Source organism: Dermacentor albipictus, unplaced genomic scaffold, assembly GCF_038994185.2.
Source record: "Dermacentor albipictus isolate Rhodes 1998 colony unplaced genomic scaffold, USDA_Dalb.pri_finalv2 scaffold_25, whole genome shotgun sequence".
Taxonomy (NCBI): Eukaryota; Metazoa; Arthropoda; class Arachnida; order Ixodida; family Ixodidae; genus Dermacentor; species Dermacentor albipictus.
In genome coordinates this window covers 3,170,001-3,189,151 of record NW_027225579.1, presented here as the reverse complement: position 1 = coordinate 3,189,151, position 19,151 = coordinate 3,170,001, and the positions used below count along the sequence as shown (strand labels likewise).

The window sequence follows — 19,151 nt, the reverse complement described above, 5'->3', positions numbered from 1 at the left end:
CATCACAAGCCCCAGAAAAAGAGCTTCAGTGAGACAGTATATTTGGTGTCGTCAAGCTTATTGTACGCCCCCATTAAGGTAGATGGCATTGAAGTGAAGGCTGTCGTTGACAGTGGAGCTTCGGTATCTATTATCAACAAGACTCGAGTGGATGCCAGTCGTCTGCACGCTGGTAGAACATTGCGTGTCCAAGCCTACGATGGGTCAGTGACCATGCATAGCGAATGGGTAACACTGGCTATTGAATTTCAAGGAAATGCTATTACCAGTGACGTATTGGCCATTCCCAATGTCACCTACGATTTTCTTTTGTCCCGTCCAGACATGAAAAAACTTAAGATGAACCTCTATTGGGATGACAAGGTAATGGCCGAAGACACGATAAGAACAGAAGACCCTGGTGAAGAACCTAGTGTATCAAGGCTAATTTTTCACCACGAAGACATCAAGACTAAGTACCCAGAGCTTATATGCATAGGAAGCTACCCTCCAGCAATGAAATCCCATGTCGTTCCTTTCGAGCTCGCAGATAAAACAGTGGTTCGTAGAACCCCCTATAATATGTCCAGAGATAAAAAGGTGTGGCTGAAAAAGGAGTTGCAAGAAATGTTAGACGCAGGTATCATCCGGCCTTCTGTATCCCCATTTGCTTCTCCTATCACTATTGCACCTAAAGAAGACGGGACATTCCGCCTCTGCACAGACTACCGGGCTCTCAATCGTCAAACTGAATTGATACCTTATCCAATGCCGAGAATCGACGACATCATTGACGAAACCGGTGGTTGCCATTGGTTTTCACGAATAGATCTCTGCAAGGGCTTTTGGCAGATTCCACTAAGTGAAGAAACGAAGAAGTACACCGCGTTCATAACCCCATTTGACTTGTTTGAGTACAACCGCCTACCATTTGGTTGGAAAAACTCCCCTGCGTGGTTTCAGAAGATTATGACGGACATTCTGAAACCTTACCTGGGCACATTTTGCAATGTGTACATCGACGACATCATCATCTACTGAAAGACAAAGGACGAACACCGTAGTCATCTTTCAAAAGTTCTTCATGCCCTCAGTCTTGCCCAACTCAAAGTCAACTTCGAGAAAAGTGCGTTCTTTCAAGATACCGTAGTATTTCTTGGCAGGGTGTTTGATGGACAGACTAAAAGCACCAAGCAAGAATCGGTAGAGAGAATCTCCAAGCTGGTAAAGCCTTATGATGTGCACTCCCTGTGCGTTTTTCTTGGCCTTGCAGGACACTTCCGGGCGTTTATCAAAGACTACGCACTGAGAACAAGGTGCCTCACACGTTTAACTCAGAAAGACGTGCCTTTTCATTGGGACGAGAAGTGCGAAGCTGTCTATCGTGAGCTTGTAAAACTAATATCGTCGGACCCCATCTTGCGAATACCGGATTTTTCCTTGCCTTTCGTGCTGAACACGGACGCATCACATTATGCTACCGGTGCAGTTCTATACCAGAAGCCATCCAAACAAGCTGATCAAACCAAACACTACGTCGTGGGGTACTACAGCTATACCCTGAAACCCGCCGAAATCAATTACTGTACCACAGAAAAGGAAGCTCTGGCCGTCTTAAAAGCTGTGCAGTACTTTCGTACTTACCTGGAAGGTGCCAAATTCATACTTTTCACGGACCATCAAGCATTGACTCAACTTCTGAGCATGGCCCAGCCAAGAGGCCGCATTGCTAGATGGGTGAACTATCTGCAACAATTTGATTTCGTAATTTCGCACCGTCCTGGCCCACTCCTCACTGACGCTGACGCACTATCAAGATTACTTGTACAGAAATCAAGCAATAATCCACATACAATCAATCATATTAAGCTATGGGAAGGTACAGAAGAGCTCCAGTTTATCAATGGAAGGTATCACGTACCACCAACTATGATTCCAAGGATTCTTCATCTATACCACGACACCCCTGAATCGGGTGGACATGATGGCTTCTGGCGCACTTATAAGAAATTGCTCATGAGATTCACATGGCCGGGCATGAAAAACGACATCAGCCATTACATCCGCACATGCCACCTCTGCCAGGTGAACAAAGTTAAATTCAAGCAATCGACAGACGTTATGACAAACCCTGAATATTCAAGCATCCCGTTCGAAGTAATTCATTTGGACTTCGCGGAGCTCAAAAAGAAGGGGGAAGGAGTCAAGCGAACGCAAGCTTTCTTGCTCTCCATAGATGAGTGCACACGGACGATTGCGGCTAAAGCTGGCAAAGAAGACGCAAACAGCGTAATAGACCTCCTCAAAGCTGAGTGTTTTAAACACACAAAGACGCTCGTCTGCGACAACGGGCCGGCTTTTCGGAGTGTCAAATTATCAAAGTGGGCCCAGGAGCACGGCATCATGATAAAGTATTCTTCTCCATACCACCCGGCAGCAAACGGCCTAGCGGAACGTGCCATACGAGACATCAAACAGTATCTGAAGATGTATCCAGACTTTGCCGGTGGCTGGAAGTGCTGTCTCGAGGCCGCTGTGAAGCATCACAACAGATCATACACCACGAGTTTAGGCTGCAGCCCTCATTTTGTAACTTCAGGTACAGCGCCCATACTTCCTGCAGATCGTGAGCTAGGTCTCCTAGAGAACCTCGAACTTGCGGAAGTAAGGAAAACTGTCAAAGAACAGGAGATCTACAGGCGCCGCATGAAGCGAAACTTTGATAAAAGCCACAGTAGCGAGATACCGGACATACAGCCTGGAGACTATGTCCTTGTAAGGAAAGGAGCTGTGCCCTCAAATTCAAAATATTGCGGACCATTTCAAGTTATTAAGACTGCATGCCAGCATGGAATATTGAAGAATGTCTGGTACGCGGGAGCCTCGGGCCAAACGGAGTGCGCCGCTATTGGAAACGTATTCAAGTATTACCCTAGGAGGTGTAATTAAAAGAAATCCGGAAGAGTGAAGCGGTATGCGCTGGACGCATGAAAGAAGACGAAGGAAGGTGCTAGGGGAGAAGTGAGAAGGAAGAAGTTGGAATAAAATGGCGGACGACACCCGTCTCACTTAGATGATGTCATTTCTGTTGCCGTTCTAGTTAGGAACGCTACATATATATATATATATATATATATATATATATATATATATATATATATATATATATATATATATATATATATGTGTGTGTGTGTGTGTGTGTGTGTGTGTGTGTGTGTGTGTGTGTGTGTGTGTGTGTGGGTGTATCCCGGCACGTCAGCAACATTTGACCTCAGTTCTAATTGTAATTATGTAAGGGCGGCGGTATAACTTCACCCCGCTCGTTAAACCCGCGAAAAATGCTGCGTACCACTTCCAGACGTAATCTATTGCAAAATGGCGTATTCAACCAAGCTATTTGCAACGCCGCCTGCAGAATACATATACCATGGCTCTAATTTTTTTTTTAAATATGACCAAGGTGCCTTGTTTAGTTCAACGAAGACATCGGAGAAACAAACTGCGAGCCTCGTAAAACGAACAAAAACCGAGGGAAGATGAGGGTTTAGTAACTATTTCCAACAGCACATTTAAAACACGTACGTAAAGCTTTCGCAGCGCATTAGACTAAATATGATCCCTATTTGCACGTAATTTGAAGTTCGTATCTCGTGCCGTTTTTTTAGGAATATGGAAAACATTTCGAGTACTGGCACTATAAAAAATAGAACGCTTGAATAAATAACTTTCTACAAAGGCTGCAATGAACTCTCACAGGTAAAAAATTAATCTCTAGAGGCGCACAACACAATTCCAAATTCAACGAATTATGAACACTGTGAATCATAGGTTACCAAGGAAACCAGGAAAAGAAACTAAATGACTCGCATAGCACATGAAGTTGGGAGAAAGCAAGTATATTAGTAAATTGTTTTGAAGCTCATAAGCAACTTACACAGTTCAAACTTTTGGTATATATGCCCCCAAAAATGACCCCCGTTTCTTCAAAATGTGACATCTACTTTTTGGGGGGGTTCTGGCAGCGAACGTGGGCTAATGTAACTTTTATGTTGAAACAGCCAAAAATAAAATTAACCGACAACGTCAGAAGTGACACACGCCGATAGAAAAGATGCAAGGCAGAGGTTTACTGGCATTGTAATGACTCTTCACATTTGACAGTGTCGCTTTTGTTTTAACGCATGAAGCCGGAAACAAAAACACTACACAAAAAATAAATACCACACAGGACAACCACTGCCAAAATAATTGGTCATGAACTTGCCAACTGTCGACAATTCTGAAGACCGCTTTCACCATCATATGAAGGATAAGTGGTGATTACACAATGAAATTCGACAGACTCTGCACATACACAGGGTGTCGTATGGAACTTGAGGCAAACAATACATATATGAAAATGCCACGTAGCTTGACAGAACCAAGATAATGTTATTTGCCGTCGCTTGGAGATACTCAAGATTATTTAATTCCGCCTAATTAGACACACACACCAAATTAATTAATCAACTTCTCCAATATTAAAACTAGATGAAAAGTGTGAATGAGAAACTTGAAGAGCAACATGAAAACTCCCGATACAGCTTTCTGTTGCTCGATACGTGCTACATAAAAGTGTTTTTCCGAGCGTGAAAAAAGCCCGCAGACTCGCAAGGTGCCTTGAGCGGCCAGTCGCACGTGAATTTGGCCTCTATTTACGAGCTTTTTTCCCGCTCGGAAAAAAAACTTCTATGTAGCACCTGTTGAGGAGCAGAAATCTGTATCGAGAGTTTTCAAAAATTTCGCCTTAGCTGTTGTTTTGTTGGGTTTTCCAACGCATTAAGAAAGCGCCCGCTTTCAAAAGTGTGAGTGAGGGGGAGGGGGGGCAATAGCACATTTTGCCCCTCCACTTCGAGGAATGACAGGGGGGAGGGGCAAGTGCCCCCCTTGCCCCTGTATATACGCCTATGAATCCGGGTATCCAATTTTCAATTTTTGTGCTAATGCTGCTCTATCTATTCTCAAAAGCATTGAGACAGAATGGAGGAAGAGGTCAGGAATGTTAGCAACCGAGAACAGGGTAATTGAAAGTGTATCTAGACAACCAGTACTCATCAAAAAATGAGAGAAACAGAGGCCGTGAATTGGCTGGAGACAACAACAACAACAACAAACAAGGGGATATACATGAATGGGAAGAAAGAAATTAGAAGGGGAGTATCTGTACGCTAACACTAAGGGCAGTGCCTTGCTATTTCAGGCTCGAGCTGGTTGCCTGAGGACAAAAACAGAGGGCAAATAGTCAGTGCAAGATGAGGTATGTGTATGCTGCGGCGAAAATTCGGAGATCACTCAGCACAATATAATGGAATGTGAAGGAATTCACCCAGTGAGACTCGTCTGTTATTTACACCAACCAGAAGAGCCTGGATTTAATAGACGTAGGCATCAACCAGTCAGCAGTCGAGACAAGCAAGATACATTTAGGATATTCGTGAAAAAAAAAAGCAGGGAGAAGATTGATACAACTGGTTGCGTTGCTGGTATAGGTAGAGATACAAGGTAGACAGAAGTTCTGAAAAAAAAAACGACAATTACGGAGATCTGTACAAAAAGTCAGCAGACCACACGCCCTGTGGGAATCCATGTTATGCAAAGCAATGTGCGGGGAGCCTACCAAGTTAACCGAATGACCATGAGAGCACCAAGACGTAGGAGGCTGCTTCATGACCTCCATGACATTCATGTCATGACCTATCATTAATGTTCCTCATGCACTGTGGTCATACTATGTCAATTTTGCTAGATACCAAGGCGTAGGTAGCTGTTTCATAAACTACATGAAACGGATCTCGTGAAATTCATGTCATAACCTATCATTTATGTTCGTCATGCACTTTTGTCACACTATGCTAATTTTGGTACATACCAAGTTAACAAAACGACCATGAGAGCAGAAAAATGTAGGCTACTGTTTCATCACCTGCATAACACACGTCATGATATTCACGCCACAACCTATGATTTATGTTTGTCATAGACTTTTGTCATACTATGTCAATATTGGTACATACCAAGTTAACGAAACGGCCATGAGAGCACCAAGACGTAAGCACTTTTTTCATGACCTACATGACACACTCATGACATTCATGCCATGACCGACTACGTCCGTAATACACTCTTGTCGCAGTATGTCCATTTTAGTACATACCAAGTTAACGAAACAACCATGAGAGCACAAAGACGTAGGAGGATAGATAGATAGAAATGGTCAAAGTGGCAAATGTCCACCTAGAAATGTAGAATGAAAAAAATGCGCACCATACGTGATAAAATGAAGCAAGGTCGGGACTATTTGTCACCGCCCCATTCTAAACAGGACGGCAATAAATCATCATCAGTTGGGTGCATCGATGTTCTCCTTGCCCGCCACTCCGTACAGCATGGCAACAACCGCGTTCTCTGCTACAGTGGGCGGCACATTCGGCCTCAGTGCACAGTACCGTGTGCCGCCCGCAATGACGCGACAAGGTCTTTCAATATGTAGAGACGTTCGGGAAGGAATAACCTCGCTGGATCGTTCCGAGAAAGTATATTGAGTGACTTATTGCAAGTCAACTTCTTTCCTGATTCACTTATTTTCGTTTTTTTTTCTTTGCGAGTCAGATGCAGTTCAAACAGCTTTGTATCGGGAGCTCTAACATCAAAACCGGTTTTGCTTTTACAGTTGTCAGCTCAAAATACAGACCACATAAGCCTCTGATCTCCGCGTATAATTTTTTGGAAAAGTACAGTCAGGGGGGTGAATCTCCGCATGGCTGCCATTGGTTGTTTTCGAGCAGACGCTCTTTCGACGCTAGCGCTAAGGTCCCCTTCAGTTACGGCCCTAACTAATGGGCGACGCAGAAGCAAAATGGCGGCGCACACGATTGTTGACGTTGTCATGGCAACAGGAAGAGCAGCCACGCGGCGCCTCCTGTCTCAAACGTTTTTCTTTTCTTTTTGTTTTTATTATGCCAAGCCGCTCCGCGCACTTTCCCTCTTTCCCCGGTGCCGCCCGCGCCACTTACTTGTTTTTTGTTTTTACCTGTACGAAGCGCGTTCTCTTTTTTTTTTTTATCGCGCGCATGCTACGGCACTCCACGCGCCAGCTCGCAAGCAATGCGCGCGCTACGCAGCGCATTGGCATTGCTTGCGAGCTGGCGCGTGGTGCGCCCTGGACTATGCATTGGCAAGCACGCACGCAGTCATGCCCATACTTACATTCATGTGCCGGGACATAAAAGAAGTGCACTTCCAACACAACAGATCTTTGGTCTCGCTTTATTGACATCGTTTCCGAAAACAGATTTTTCTTATAACGTGGTGTGATACCGCTCAAAAGTGAAAAGTGCATGACATACAAGAGTGCTAAACACAAAAGTTCACAGACGGTGAAATAACAAAAGAAAGCGCTAGAAAACGCGAAGGCCATTTCATGTACACACACACATAAATAACCTAAATTTTTATATAACGCCCTAAAGACTGAAATGTAGACGAGCTTCTGTTATATGCACTAAGATATTGCAAAAAACTGGACGAAATGTATGACATAGTCAATGACAACTATAAAAAGGGAAAACTTACTGGTAATGGCAAAAACAATGACACGCAAAATATCTAAAAAATAGAATAAAATGCTAACATTGTTTGACTGAGAGCCATACAAAAAAAAGAGCTTACTTATAAATCTGCACGAAAGTATATGAAACGCGTGACATGTTTATTACTGCTGAACAAATTGAAAAGAAATGGCAGAACAAAAATAACACTGTATTAAAAATTGAAATACACATTATCACATTATTTTGCACTTGGCCACAACTTGAGTAACGGTGGCAAGGGGAACGGAAGGTAGTCAGCTTTGGCAGCAGCACATAGAAAACATTCGCAGAAAGGCTTATTCCTCTATCAAAGACCAGGTAAAATTTCGACCCAAATGCAATGCGTAGCAATAAAATTACGTCACTTAAGGTACTAAGTCGTATCTACTGGGCACTCGTTTGTATAATAAACACGAACTGCAAAAATCTGCATGTAGGACACTTGCAATGCTCATACTTTCCAGAAGAAAAAAAAGAAGCGTATCATGCCTACACATGAAGGTTGTTGGCGCGGTTTTCACATCGGCGGTTACTGAGGTAGTACACAAACACGAACAGTAATATTTCAGCTGTTATTACGTTTGTACAACATGACAAACAGAAAAGCACTGAGGACGGTAGGGAAATCTGGGCAGGTTACTGAAGTTGCAGAATGAGACTTGGCACGAAAAACACAAGTCATAGACCAGGTGACAATGAGGAGGAACAAATATTTGTCAGTTTTCTCTACCGGGAAGAGGCAAGTGCAGCATAATCAAAGCGCAACAAAATCCGGAGCTTCATGGAGCACACACATGCACAGGGCTGTTTTTGCGTACATGCGCCTTCTGATGTCCTTAGGTCTGAGCGCTCACCTGTTGTCTTTAGGCACGCGGAACAGCCTTGCAGGGCTTCTTTTTGAGGTATTGGTGCAACACTGCACTATGCACGAGCGGTACGAGTCGTGAAACGGACGAAATACCGCGGAGCACAAGCACACTGCTACCGAGGACCACGAAAGTGACGAAACTACTCACGCCGCTGAACGCACAGCAGCGCACGCTTCGCGATAACAGCAGAAATCGAAACATGAAACGTCATGCAGCGGGCTGAGCGGGCGCCGGGCCGGCGGGGCCGCACGGCGTGCGCGCGGAGAGTCGAAGGTGAGGGAGTTGCGAAGGAGTAACTAGGGAGGGCGATCGGAGAGGAGATGGGGGGAAGGTCTCGGCCACCTTGATCGGCGCGCGTGCGCACGACGATCTACGAGGCCATGCAAGGGAAACGGATTTTCGGGTTCGCCCAATACGGAGATGGCACCAATTACCTCTACCACCGAAACCGGGGAGTTTCCCCCCACTGGTACAGTCTCATGTTGCTTCAGACCATCGACCGGCCAACCAGCCAGCGCCTTCTAACGACGCGAAGCGACAAGATCAGCAAGATCAGCGCATGTGCGCCATGTGAACTCGAACCGCAAGTTTCGTCTGCTAGGCTCTTCTTACCAGCAGGACACAGCCGGTGGTACGATTACTTCGCCACAAGTTTCCCGGGTTGGACATAGCCTATGCTGCTCTTGCGCCCTTGCACAGGAAAGTTACAAACAAAACGTGCAAAGCCGCCACCCAGCTGTATCATAGGGGCAAGTAAGAGTTGTGCAAGATGAGATTATCAAATTTTCTATCTAGTTTTAAATGTGGCGCAAGTTTTCAACCCTCTCTAAGACGCATTGCAATACGCCACATAATATAACGCCCGAACTGTAACGCACATAATTCTTTCGCCTGGCTGCCATTCTTTAGATGTCTAGCGGGAAGTGTAATGTCACCTTGCATTTCAAAACAATCGAGACTAGATAGGTAGATTATGAAGTTTTACGTGCGAAAACCACGATCTGATTATGAGGCACGCCGTAGTGGGTAACTCCGGAAATTTGGACAACCTGGGGTTCTTTAATGTGCACCTAGGTCTAAGTACACGAGTGTTTTCGCATTTTGCCTCCATCGAAATTCGGCCGCCTTGGCGAATCGCGGCTCCGAGTACACTCTAAAAACCAGGAAGGGTATCGCAGGAGTGAAGCGGCCGGTTCACTCTTCAAAGCGTCGTTTTACTATCGCAAAATGTCGTGGAGAGTGAAATGCATTGTTCAGTCTGTCACCAAGGAGAGAGTGAAATGTGCTTTTCACTCTCACCTTCAGAGAGAGAGAGAGCACAATGCCCGTTCTACTCTTGCCGCAATAGAGAACAAAACGTAGCGTAATCTTCTGCTTCAACTGTAGGTGGCTGGCCCCGAACATGGCAATGTATCATTCATGCACGCTGAGCAAAGAACACATCGTTTTTCCTCTAAGAGAACAGGCCGCCGCAGTTCAAAGGAATGCGTAGCGAGCGCTCTACTTTTCCACTCGGAGTTGCTCCACCGCGCGCGCGCTCAAGGTCGCGGAGCAACACAGCACCGGAGAAAGGTGATCCGCCCTGCGAGCAGCAACCAAGGCCAGCCAGGGGAGATCGTGTGTCAGCCATCTCGCGTCGCCACGAAAATACGACAGTCGTTCGTCATGCCTTGGATATAACAAATCCTGATCGGTAAGTGAATTCTAACTTAGGTGCACATTCTCCGTATATGTCATGCTATCGCCATGAAGTCGTCGCTGCGCTTAGCCGACGCGATTGCCAAAGGACTAGGCATACGCGCTGTGTCTCTAGATGTCAATCGAAAAAGCCAATCCTCGCGATAACTGCATCTGATTTTATCACTTTGTCGTTGTCCGTAAGAGCTTTAAAAATCGGAAACGCTGCCAGAACTATGGTATGTTCAATAAGACGCCAGGCGAGAGGACGCTTAAAATGGTTCGTTCACCAGTCAGTGATTCCGAGCCTATGCGGAGCGTGATTAGCGTGCGTTTTGTGTGTTTGAATTTATTCAGTTTGTCAGTCTACTGTGTACGGAACGCTGTTGAACTAAGGGATCACATAACAGAAGGCGTCATTTTGCTGGCAGTATGCTTTTTTTATAAATAAACCGCGCTCTTGCCGGTGTCTCGCTTAGGGGGAATCTGCGACCACTGAAGTTACGTGCAGCACCAGTGCTAGTTACAAACTTTGCCGCAGGCATTCAGCTGCATGCTGCAAGAGGTCAGTTGGGCGCGTTATCTTGAACTTACTGAAAACTCATGAGGAATACACGTTTTATGCTGAAAAAAGTATAAACCCCATATAAGCGATCTTGCGCGCGGCAGCTACAAGCGACGCGATGGAGATGGCTGTCGCGTTCGCTCGTCGCCTACAATTCGTACTCCGTGCGAGCGACGATTTTGAGCGACGCCTCCCCGGTGTTGCCGGCATGAGGGCTGCAATCACGCGCGACGCGTGCTTTAGTAATTTACCTTGATGTATTTTACTATAAAAAGTGGCACAAAATATTCCCAGAGGTCTTGCAGTAGGTTCTTGCACTTGTTCGTATAAAAATTGAATCATTTGCTCGTTCCGCGCGACAATCGGTAGTATTTGAGCGATGTACATCCAGTTCCGGCTTCGCGCTATTGGCTTGTCGCTCATGCCACTGCCGGGCGACGAGATACGATTTCAAGATTTCCAGAATCGAGCCATCTGTTCAAGCGACGGCCCGTTTCGTCGCTCGAAGCCATCGCTCGTCGCCGTCGCGCACTAAATCGCTCTCACAGAGCTTATCCCTAAGACTGAACTGTTTTTGCTCATGTATTGAAATGGTGTGATTATAGGCAGGTTTGGTTTTGTCTTCTGTTGCGGTTTTCGTGCACGGTGCGAAACTGAAAGGATGCTTATGTCTACGAACTCGGTAGATTGTCGAGCAGCTAGTTATGCATCGGCATCGAATATGACGGCTGCTGTGTGTAATTACAATTGCAGGGGCGCTTTGCATACGCTTATTGTTTTGGACATGCCTTTGCATTTGCTAATATGAGTTGGCATGTCAGAGTTATGTCATATGAATAGCTAAATCAGCCTTCCTCTGGGGGTTACAAGCATAATGTGTGCATTTTGCTATTGCATGGCAGATCAAAATGTGTTTATCGCTTGAATATTTTTAGTAGAGAAATAAAATATCAAAATAAAATGTTGCTTTAATTCCGTGTTACCAGTCTGTCGTAGAGAGAACGATAGGTTGGTGTAATAAACTAATAACTGCGGTTTAACTGCAAATTTTACATGCCTTCAAGAATCTAAAATGCTAGATTTCAAACTGCAGCCGTGTAAAAAATGAACTCCATTGCGCACCTCATACATGAAAATAAGTTCATGCCTTTTAGTAAGCTTAGATGCAGGCCACAGTGAACTTTCTTGTTAGTATTGAAATGTGGGTAAGCTTGCCATAAGAAGCCTTGTTGCCCTTTTTTATAGGCAGATCCATATATCCATTGGACTGAAGGACAATATTTTCATCCCTACTGAGCATCATGTTTGCAGCCATAATCCTCAAATTATGGCTTCATCAGTGGCACAACCAGGGATGGTGCGGGGGGCACACTGGGCACGTGCTTAGGATGTGTCACAAGTGGTGTTTGCGATACACCAGACTCATGACAGACCTATGATGTCTGAAAATGACCAATATTCTATTCATTAGCAGGAGTATTCGAACATTCGTGCCGAACGAGGATGAATTGTCCGTTATTTCTTTTTTGGTAAATCTTAAATTGAAGTTATTTAGCAGTTGACTGTTGCAGTCATTTGGATGCTTTGCATGCATTTCACTAAGAAGTCTAAGAGCTAAGACTTCCTTTGATTGCCATGGCCTTGACTGTCTTGATGTTGTTTTGCACCATGCCCTTGTGTTGACTTTTGCATGCAATATTTTTCAGCCACCCGCTTTATATAACGCAAGAAGGCAGCTGCAAGGACACGAGGATGTGAAAGAGCCAGTGCAGCGCGACTTCGCGTAGTGCAGAGAAACCAATGCTAAAAAATCAAAATATATTGGCATGCAATTTGCACAAAAAAACTAGTATGTGGGTATATTGGGTGTACCATTTGACCAAATGTAAATAAAATCAAGATACAGTATGTTACACCAAGATGAAAATTCTCACGTGCTCCAGGCAGTCATCTTAACATGGTATATTTATGTAATGTCTCTGATTGGAAAGTCAAATCAAGTATGCTCTCTGGAGAGAAACACATAGCAGCAAGTGTCATTGAAAAGTTAGAAATGTGTTATAAAAAAGCTGATTAGTTCTGAGAAGTGACTGCTTTTTGTCTTGCCTCTCAACAGATACATCCATGTGATAAAAAATAGTGGTACAATGAAATTGCATATTTGATTAGGGACATGATACATACTTGCAATGAGCACGGTGCCTGTGTTTACTATAAAAAGCAACACTCCATGCTTGGTTAGGTTAGGCCCACTACAACATGCAGGCATGGGGGGAGGGGTGATTGGCGCTTTTTTATTTCTGTGTCGTGAGGTTTATTGACGTGCGTATAGGCGCTGTGGCACGCAGTATGGCTAGTACAAAAAGGGGGGGGGGGGCAGATATATGTAGGTCTCTGTACACGACACAGGGCAAAAGAAATCCGTGTTCAGCAACTATGTTAAATGCCATGTACGTAAATTTTACAACGCTACTCATTCGAAGCGTGCACAGGTGCATATTGAAGAAAAGTTTTGCAGGATTTAGTGCGTAATTTACACTAATTTTGCTCTAACCACGAGACATAATAATTTGAATATACTGCACGGAAACACCTAGAGCGAATTAAACTTTGTATGAGCTTCCTGTGTATACATATAGTCTTTCCTATGCATTAGGTTTTTCGCGTAATGCATTACCAGTTGACAGCCTATCTTATCATGTGTACTCTGTTTACATTACAGTTGTTTATTAGTTTATTCATTTGTTTTGTAACTTATGCAATGCCGGTGCATATTTATTTTAAACAATTGATATAACCCTGTATGTTTTATAGGGACAACCCAGGACGTGCATTTCTCAGCACCCAGTCCACTGCCAGAAGTGACTCAAACACAGACCACCAGTAAGTGGACATCACTTGCAATTTCACATTATGCAGTTGGCTGCCGCCTTGTACTGAGGCTTTTTTTAATCAGATGGTGGTGTTGTTTAATGTACATTTTGACCACAAAGGTGCGATCATGTCTCACAGAGGCTGTTGCTATTCTATGGTTGCTATTCTCTGCGAGAGACGTGTTCTCGTGTTCGTGAAGCATTTGTGTTTGGCAGTATTCTCGCCCAATGAGTCAGATATAAACACTGTAACTCGCCACTGCCGGCAAGTAGTTCCGAGAAACACAATACATTATGACGCTGTAAAGTTATTTCATTATATCGAAGGAAAGTTTTGCAGCAGGTAAAAGGTTGCTATTCCAGGTAAACATGTCTTTTTCTCACAAGTTATTTAACCAAACTGCGGATGCGTGAAATTCGTGACTTATGAATAGATTTTAATTCATTCTTTAGTAATGCTTCTAAAAGAGACTAGAAATAGCATGTGACTACCTCTCCAATCAGCAGATCATACACTTACAGTCATAAGTGATAGTTTCATGCAGTCTCGCACTACATATAACGTTTCCTTTCAGTAGCATTGGAACTGGTGGCTGCGTTTTCAGGAGGAGGAGTGCACTTGGCACTGTATATGTATGTGTGAATTCGGTTTTCTTTGTATGTGTCGGCTCACTGACACCAACAGTGCAAAAATCAGCTGTACCATGAGGCTGACGACGCCTTCTGCTGCTAGAAATGCGGCACTTCATGTTTTATAGTATTGCATGACATTTAAATCAAAGCTAGCACATACAATGATCAAGAAAACTAACCGCTGTTGTAGCTGTTTTCCTCAAAGAAAACTTGTCCTTTATGGGCTGTGTTAATCTGAGCTCTCCACCGATGTTTCAGTAGTATTATCCCTTAGTGAGTGAAAGATTGGGGGGCAATTAATCGTGTTAGTGTTTAAATGGGGCCTAATTATGTGTATTTTTTCCAACAAAGTTGTCTAGATTACTTTATTGTGTAGTGTAAAGCTTATGAAACCATCAGCAACTACTGAGTTGCTAACATGCATATGCATTTGTCACTATACAGGTGGCACTCAGCTGTACCACTGCAGTGCTGCGGAAATTGCCAGCACCAGCGGCTTTGCAACAGCTGTTTCACAGCATGTCGGTATGTGCTAATTTATAGTTATGTTGGGATGGGCTAGTATTATGGGCCACTGCTACTCTGTATTGAGACAGATCCATATGATAAGTGATGTAATGGGCACAGCGAAAACCTGTGAATGTTTTACTATGGTACATAAAAAGGTTCTCCTTTTCGTCACTGGAGCAGGGGAGAAGAGCATGCAGGCACTCCTGAATGTACATATACTTCAAAACATAAGAGACATATAATATATATATATATATATATATATATATATATATATATATATATATATATATATATATATATATATATATATATATATACACAGTTAAACTAAATGCAGGGACATTCAATCTTTCATGTTGAATTGACTTTACGGCGCAAAACACAACAGAGACCACAGAGAAGCCTGCATGTTAACAGGTTTGATACACACAATAATTCAACAGATTTCATACTTCAGGTATGCTATTTTACGCAAGGGGGAAGGGAAAGGGGAGAAAACCGGAAAAAAAGAGTGGAGTGGAAAAGAAAGAAATCATGCCAAAAAGTATGAGAAACATCGTGCAGCCAGGATCGCCAGCGGGACATGTAAAAATCACTCTGATAAAATTACATACAGGGAAACCTTACGTATTGTTTGTTTCAATCAAGTCAGATCACATGCAGCCATTACTGCAATCAAGTTGTTTCCTTGTGTCATATGAGGGAATGATGTGGGCCGAAAAAACTGTTTAGAGCTGAAGGAATATGTCCCATGCTAGCCTCATTACCTGCTTTTTTATCATTGTTATCAGCTGCTTATGTTAGGGACAAAAAGTAAGAGTACGATCTTTTCCTGATTTGCCATTCCACACAACATGTCTTGGTGACTATATGTACATGCAGATGATCCATGGATGAAAAATATTCAGTACAGTAGAATCTCATTACAAGATACACTTGGTTGTAAGAGACATCTGAAAATGGTTTGGTTGGTTTTCCGATGTTTGCCCCGTTAACAACACTGTACACAAAGACACCTTTGTTACTAACGACTTTTTAGGTATTCACTACTTCGAAGGGACACAACCCAGACACATTCACTTCATGCACCTTGTGTGCTCCGAAGGGCGTAAAGATCATGTAATCCTCACACATGTCAATTGCGCATGTCTCTTTAAGCATGAACTAGAAAAGGAGGGCAACGAGGACAGTGCAGGGCAGAAAGTGTCGGCAGTTGAAGCTGACGAGCGTCTAAGAGCACCTCAAAGGTATTGCGAGCAACAAGGCTTGTAAAGTAGAGTAACTTCCAGAAGTTAGGAAGGAAGCTAACACAATCTACAGTCACTAAAAATCTGTGAATGTCTTCTTTAAAGGGCCCCTAAACCACCGAGGTTAAAATTTAATTGCGGTGTTGCAGTTGTACATGTTAAGGCAACGAACACGTAGCCATGAGAATTTTTTGAAACGGTGCAGTAATAGTGGAGCTACGTGTGTTTGATTATCAAAAAGTAGTCCCCGCTCATTTTACTCTTTCATCTGATACACGCCATCTGGACAGTATCGTCTTTTCCTTGCCTAGTACACCTCGAAATGTTACGGGAAAGGCCATCACCAACGAGCTCTGCTGCTGCGCTAATGAGCTCGCCAATACAATGGAACTGTATGGTGGGTCCTGTTGAAGAGCCTCATAGGGAGACCCTTCTGTTGGCGTTTCTGTTCTTTGCCCCCATTGGCTGCCCACAATGGCATCGCGAGCAACGCGACTAGAAAGAAGGAGTGTGTAATTGCTTGAAGGCCTTGCCTGCAGTCGTACACTTCCGTTCGACCAATCGACAGCACCGGAAACTGGTAACATCATCAGAGACAGCCTGGTGATGTCAGGATAAACTGGAGGGTGCAGGATAGGTCCAGAGAGGCGCACGGGGTTATTTTTTTCATATTGTGGTGCTCCCACAGTGCTACGCACTGTGCCGTTTGGCATCGTCAATTGTGACGGCATTCTGATTTTGATGCGCGTGTTTACTTGAAATGTTCAAAAAATGTCGAGAAGTGGTTCAGGGGCCCTTTAAGCAACCCATAATTGGGTGGCTTAACCATAATTAGAACCATGATTGAAGGGGTTTATGGTAGCGCGATTAAAAGACGGGACAAAAAAAGACACAAAGGGACACACACAGCGCTAATCGCGCTACCGTGCAGCCCTTGAAGATGCATTACCAACAAGCCCATATTACAACCCTCATAATTTAAGTCAGGTCACTAAAGGCAGCTCATAACGCACTTTACACATACTCCACTAAAATGTAAAGTTAGTCACATGAATTGGTGAAAGGCAACTCGCAAATGAGTTCACGTGATATAAACTGGAATGCAAAGTCTGCTCAAACTTAATATAGGTACGCCGCACAACTAATGTCATTTAACACACCATGGAAAGTAAATCCAGGTCATGAAGATTCGCCATCGAAGTGTGTTAATCGAAAAGGGAGTGCCAGCTTTGCCTTTTTGATGTCCACAGAATGAGTTTCATTGGGCGCACTCCTGAGCGTACCAGTATGAACTGTTCGTTGTGTTAGAAGTTTGCTTGCCGGCTCGTTGAAAAGTCGTGCACGTTAGTGCTGTTTGAGACAACAGGAGCACTACTTGCTGAACTTACAGCGAAATGTGATTCTCTGCATTGCATATTCCAGACACCGGGCGTGTAAGAGTAGTACGTGAAAGCATTACAAGTTCACCGAACTTATTTCCTTATCAGTGCGTCCACTATTGTGTTTTCCCTCACTCTAAAATTCAAATCGCAAAATGAACGCCCATCATTAGTAGTACATTTTCTTCGCACGATAATTTCGCACCTAAGAATCGTGTGCTAAAGAGATTTGCGAACACAGGCCTTGTTAGCTACAGTGTTCTTACAGAAATGCTACAAAATATATCTATATAGCTGACCTGTCAGTGTCGCGTGAAATATTGCCTGGCTACAATCTACAAAGAAGTAAGGTTGAAATGTACGCCGATTCCTTTTTGACACTTTTTATAGGCGTCCGAGGCAGAATCCTGGACATTCATCTAATGCACTTCAGGCAATCACGCCAAAAATTTCGCAAGGCTTGTTGAATACATGTTACATGTATCTTGAACTAAAGCCAGTCAGCACTGTCATGCAGATTTCCGGCTTCTACACTGTCCATAATAACGAGCAACATACTGTGAGAGAACAATTTGTGCTAAGTTATAAAGTTATAGTAATCATTCTTACTGAGCCAAAGATTAAGCATCAGGGTATTATTTTCGAGGAGATACTACCAGTTTCACATTTAAAGAGTCTTAAGTTCAACGGTTTTGGTAACGAAAAAAAAAAGACAAGTTTACACCATCATCATCGTCAACAGCATCATCATCATCATCATTATAATTTATTTTTCCTTAAGGACCCCTGTCAGGGTATTACTGGTTGAGATTCTACTGTTGTTGGAAACACACCGTTGCAAATAAAGCTAGCGAAGCGCATGGTACAGATTTCCTCTTTCGGATGGTACCCACTTTTTTACCCACATAATGAAATGCTTATTCTTATTGTTCTTAAATCGTCTTGATATTACAAGCATTTTCCATTGTTTCAACTAATAGCTACCGCATGAAAGGATTTATTGACATCGTGCACTCTAGTATGGATGGCGGAATAGATCTCGTTACCTCGAACTTTACCGTTCCGCTCGGCTGTCGGACTTCTGTAGTTAAATGTGAAGTGTAACAATTCGTGAAGACTGAAATTATTGGCACTTGTTTCAGTTACCTGAAAGTGCGAAGTTGAGTTGTAGCACCTCATTAAGACATGTAATAATCATCGCAAAAGTTGCTTCCTATTTTAATAATTGTAAAAGGAAAGTGCTTTCGATGAATGGGACTCAGCCGACCACCTCCGCGTCACCATTCACTATTGTCTCGCTATATAAAACAGCTCCAAATACCACTCGTGCAAGTAAATTCATGTAAGTTTAGAAAAGAACGAAAAATGCCCATTCAGCCTTAACGTCTGCGCCTTCAAATTGTACAACAGCAGAAGATGCTGAACACGGGAGATGCAAGGACCGCGCGCCACCTGTGAAGGCACGCGGGGAGCGGCAGCAGAAATAGCGAAGTTCAAATTAGAGACGTGCGCGATTTAAATAAGGTGGTGCATTGTTGGGAAGCTTCACATACAACTTAAACTGACCACTGAAGGTGGCTGCGTTCAAATTGGCCACGAATAGCAGGATTTCTCGGGCTCAGACCTTCCCGTATCTCAAGTAAAACTTTCATTTATCGATAAGTATGAAAGCATTAAAACTGGCCATATTCAAAGTTAATCGCCAAACATACGCTCACGCTGAGGTAGTCGAAAACAGTGGAAAAATACATAAAAGAAAGCCCTATGCAGCACAAAAAAGAGTTT

General features: G+C 43.6%; 1 protein-coding gene across 1 annotated transcript in view; it reads left to right on the top strand.

Moving 5' to 3' along the window:
* The first annotated feature begins 9,963 nt into the window (after window positions 1-9,963).
* Window positions 9,964-19,151, top strand: part of LOC139052497 (uncharacterized) — a 125,230-nt gene continuing 116,042 nt past the window's right edge. Inside the window, exons 1-3 of the mRNA XM_070529617.1 lie at window positions 9,964-10,172; window positions 13,536-13,604; window positions 14,672-14,752. Coding sequence (XP_070385718.1) covers window positions 9,964-10,172; window positions 13,536-13,604; window positions 14,672-14,752 — 359 coding nt within the window. The remainder of the gene's footprint in view (window positions 10,173-13,535; window positions 13,605-14,671; window positions 14,753-19,151) is intronic.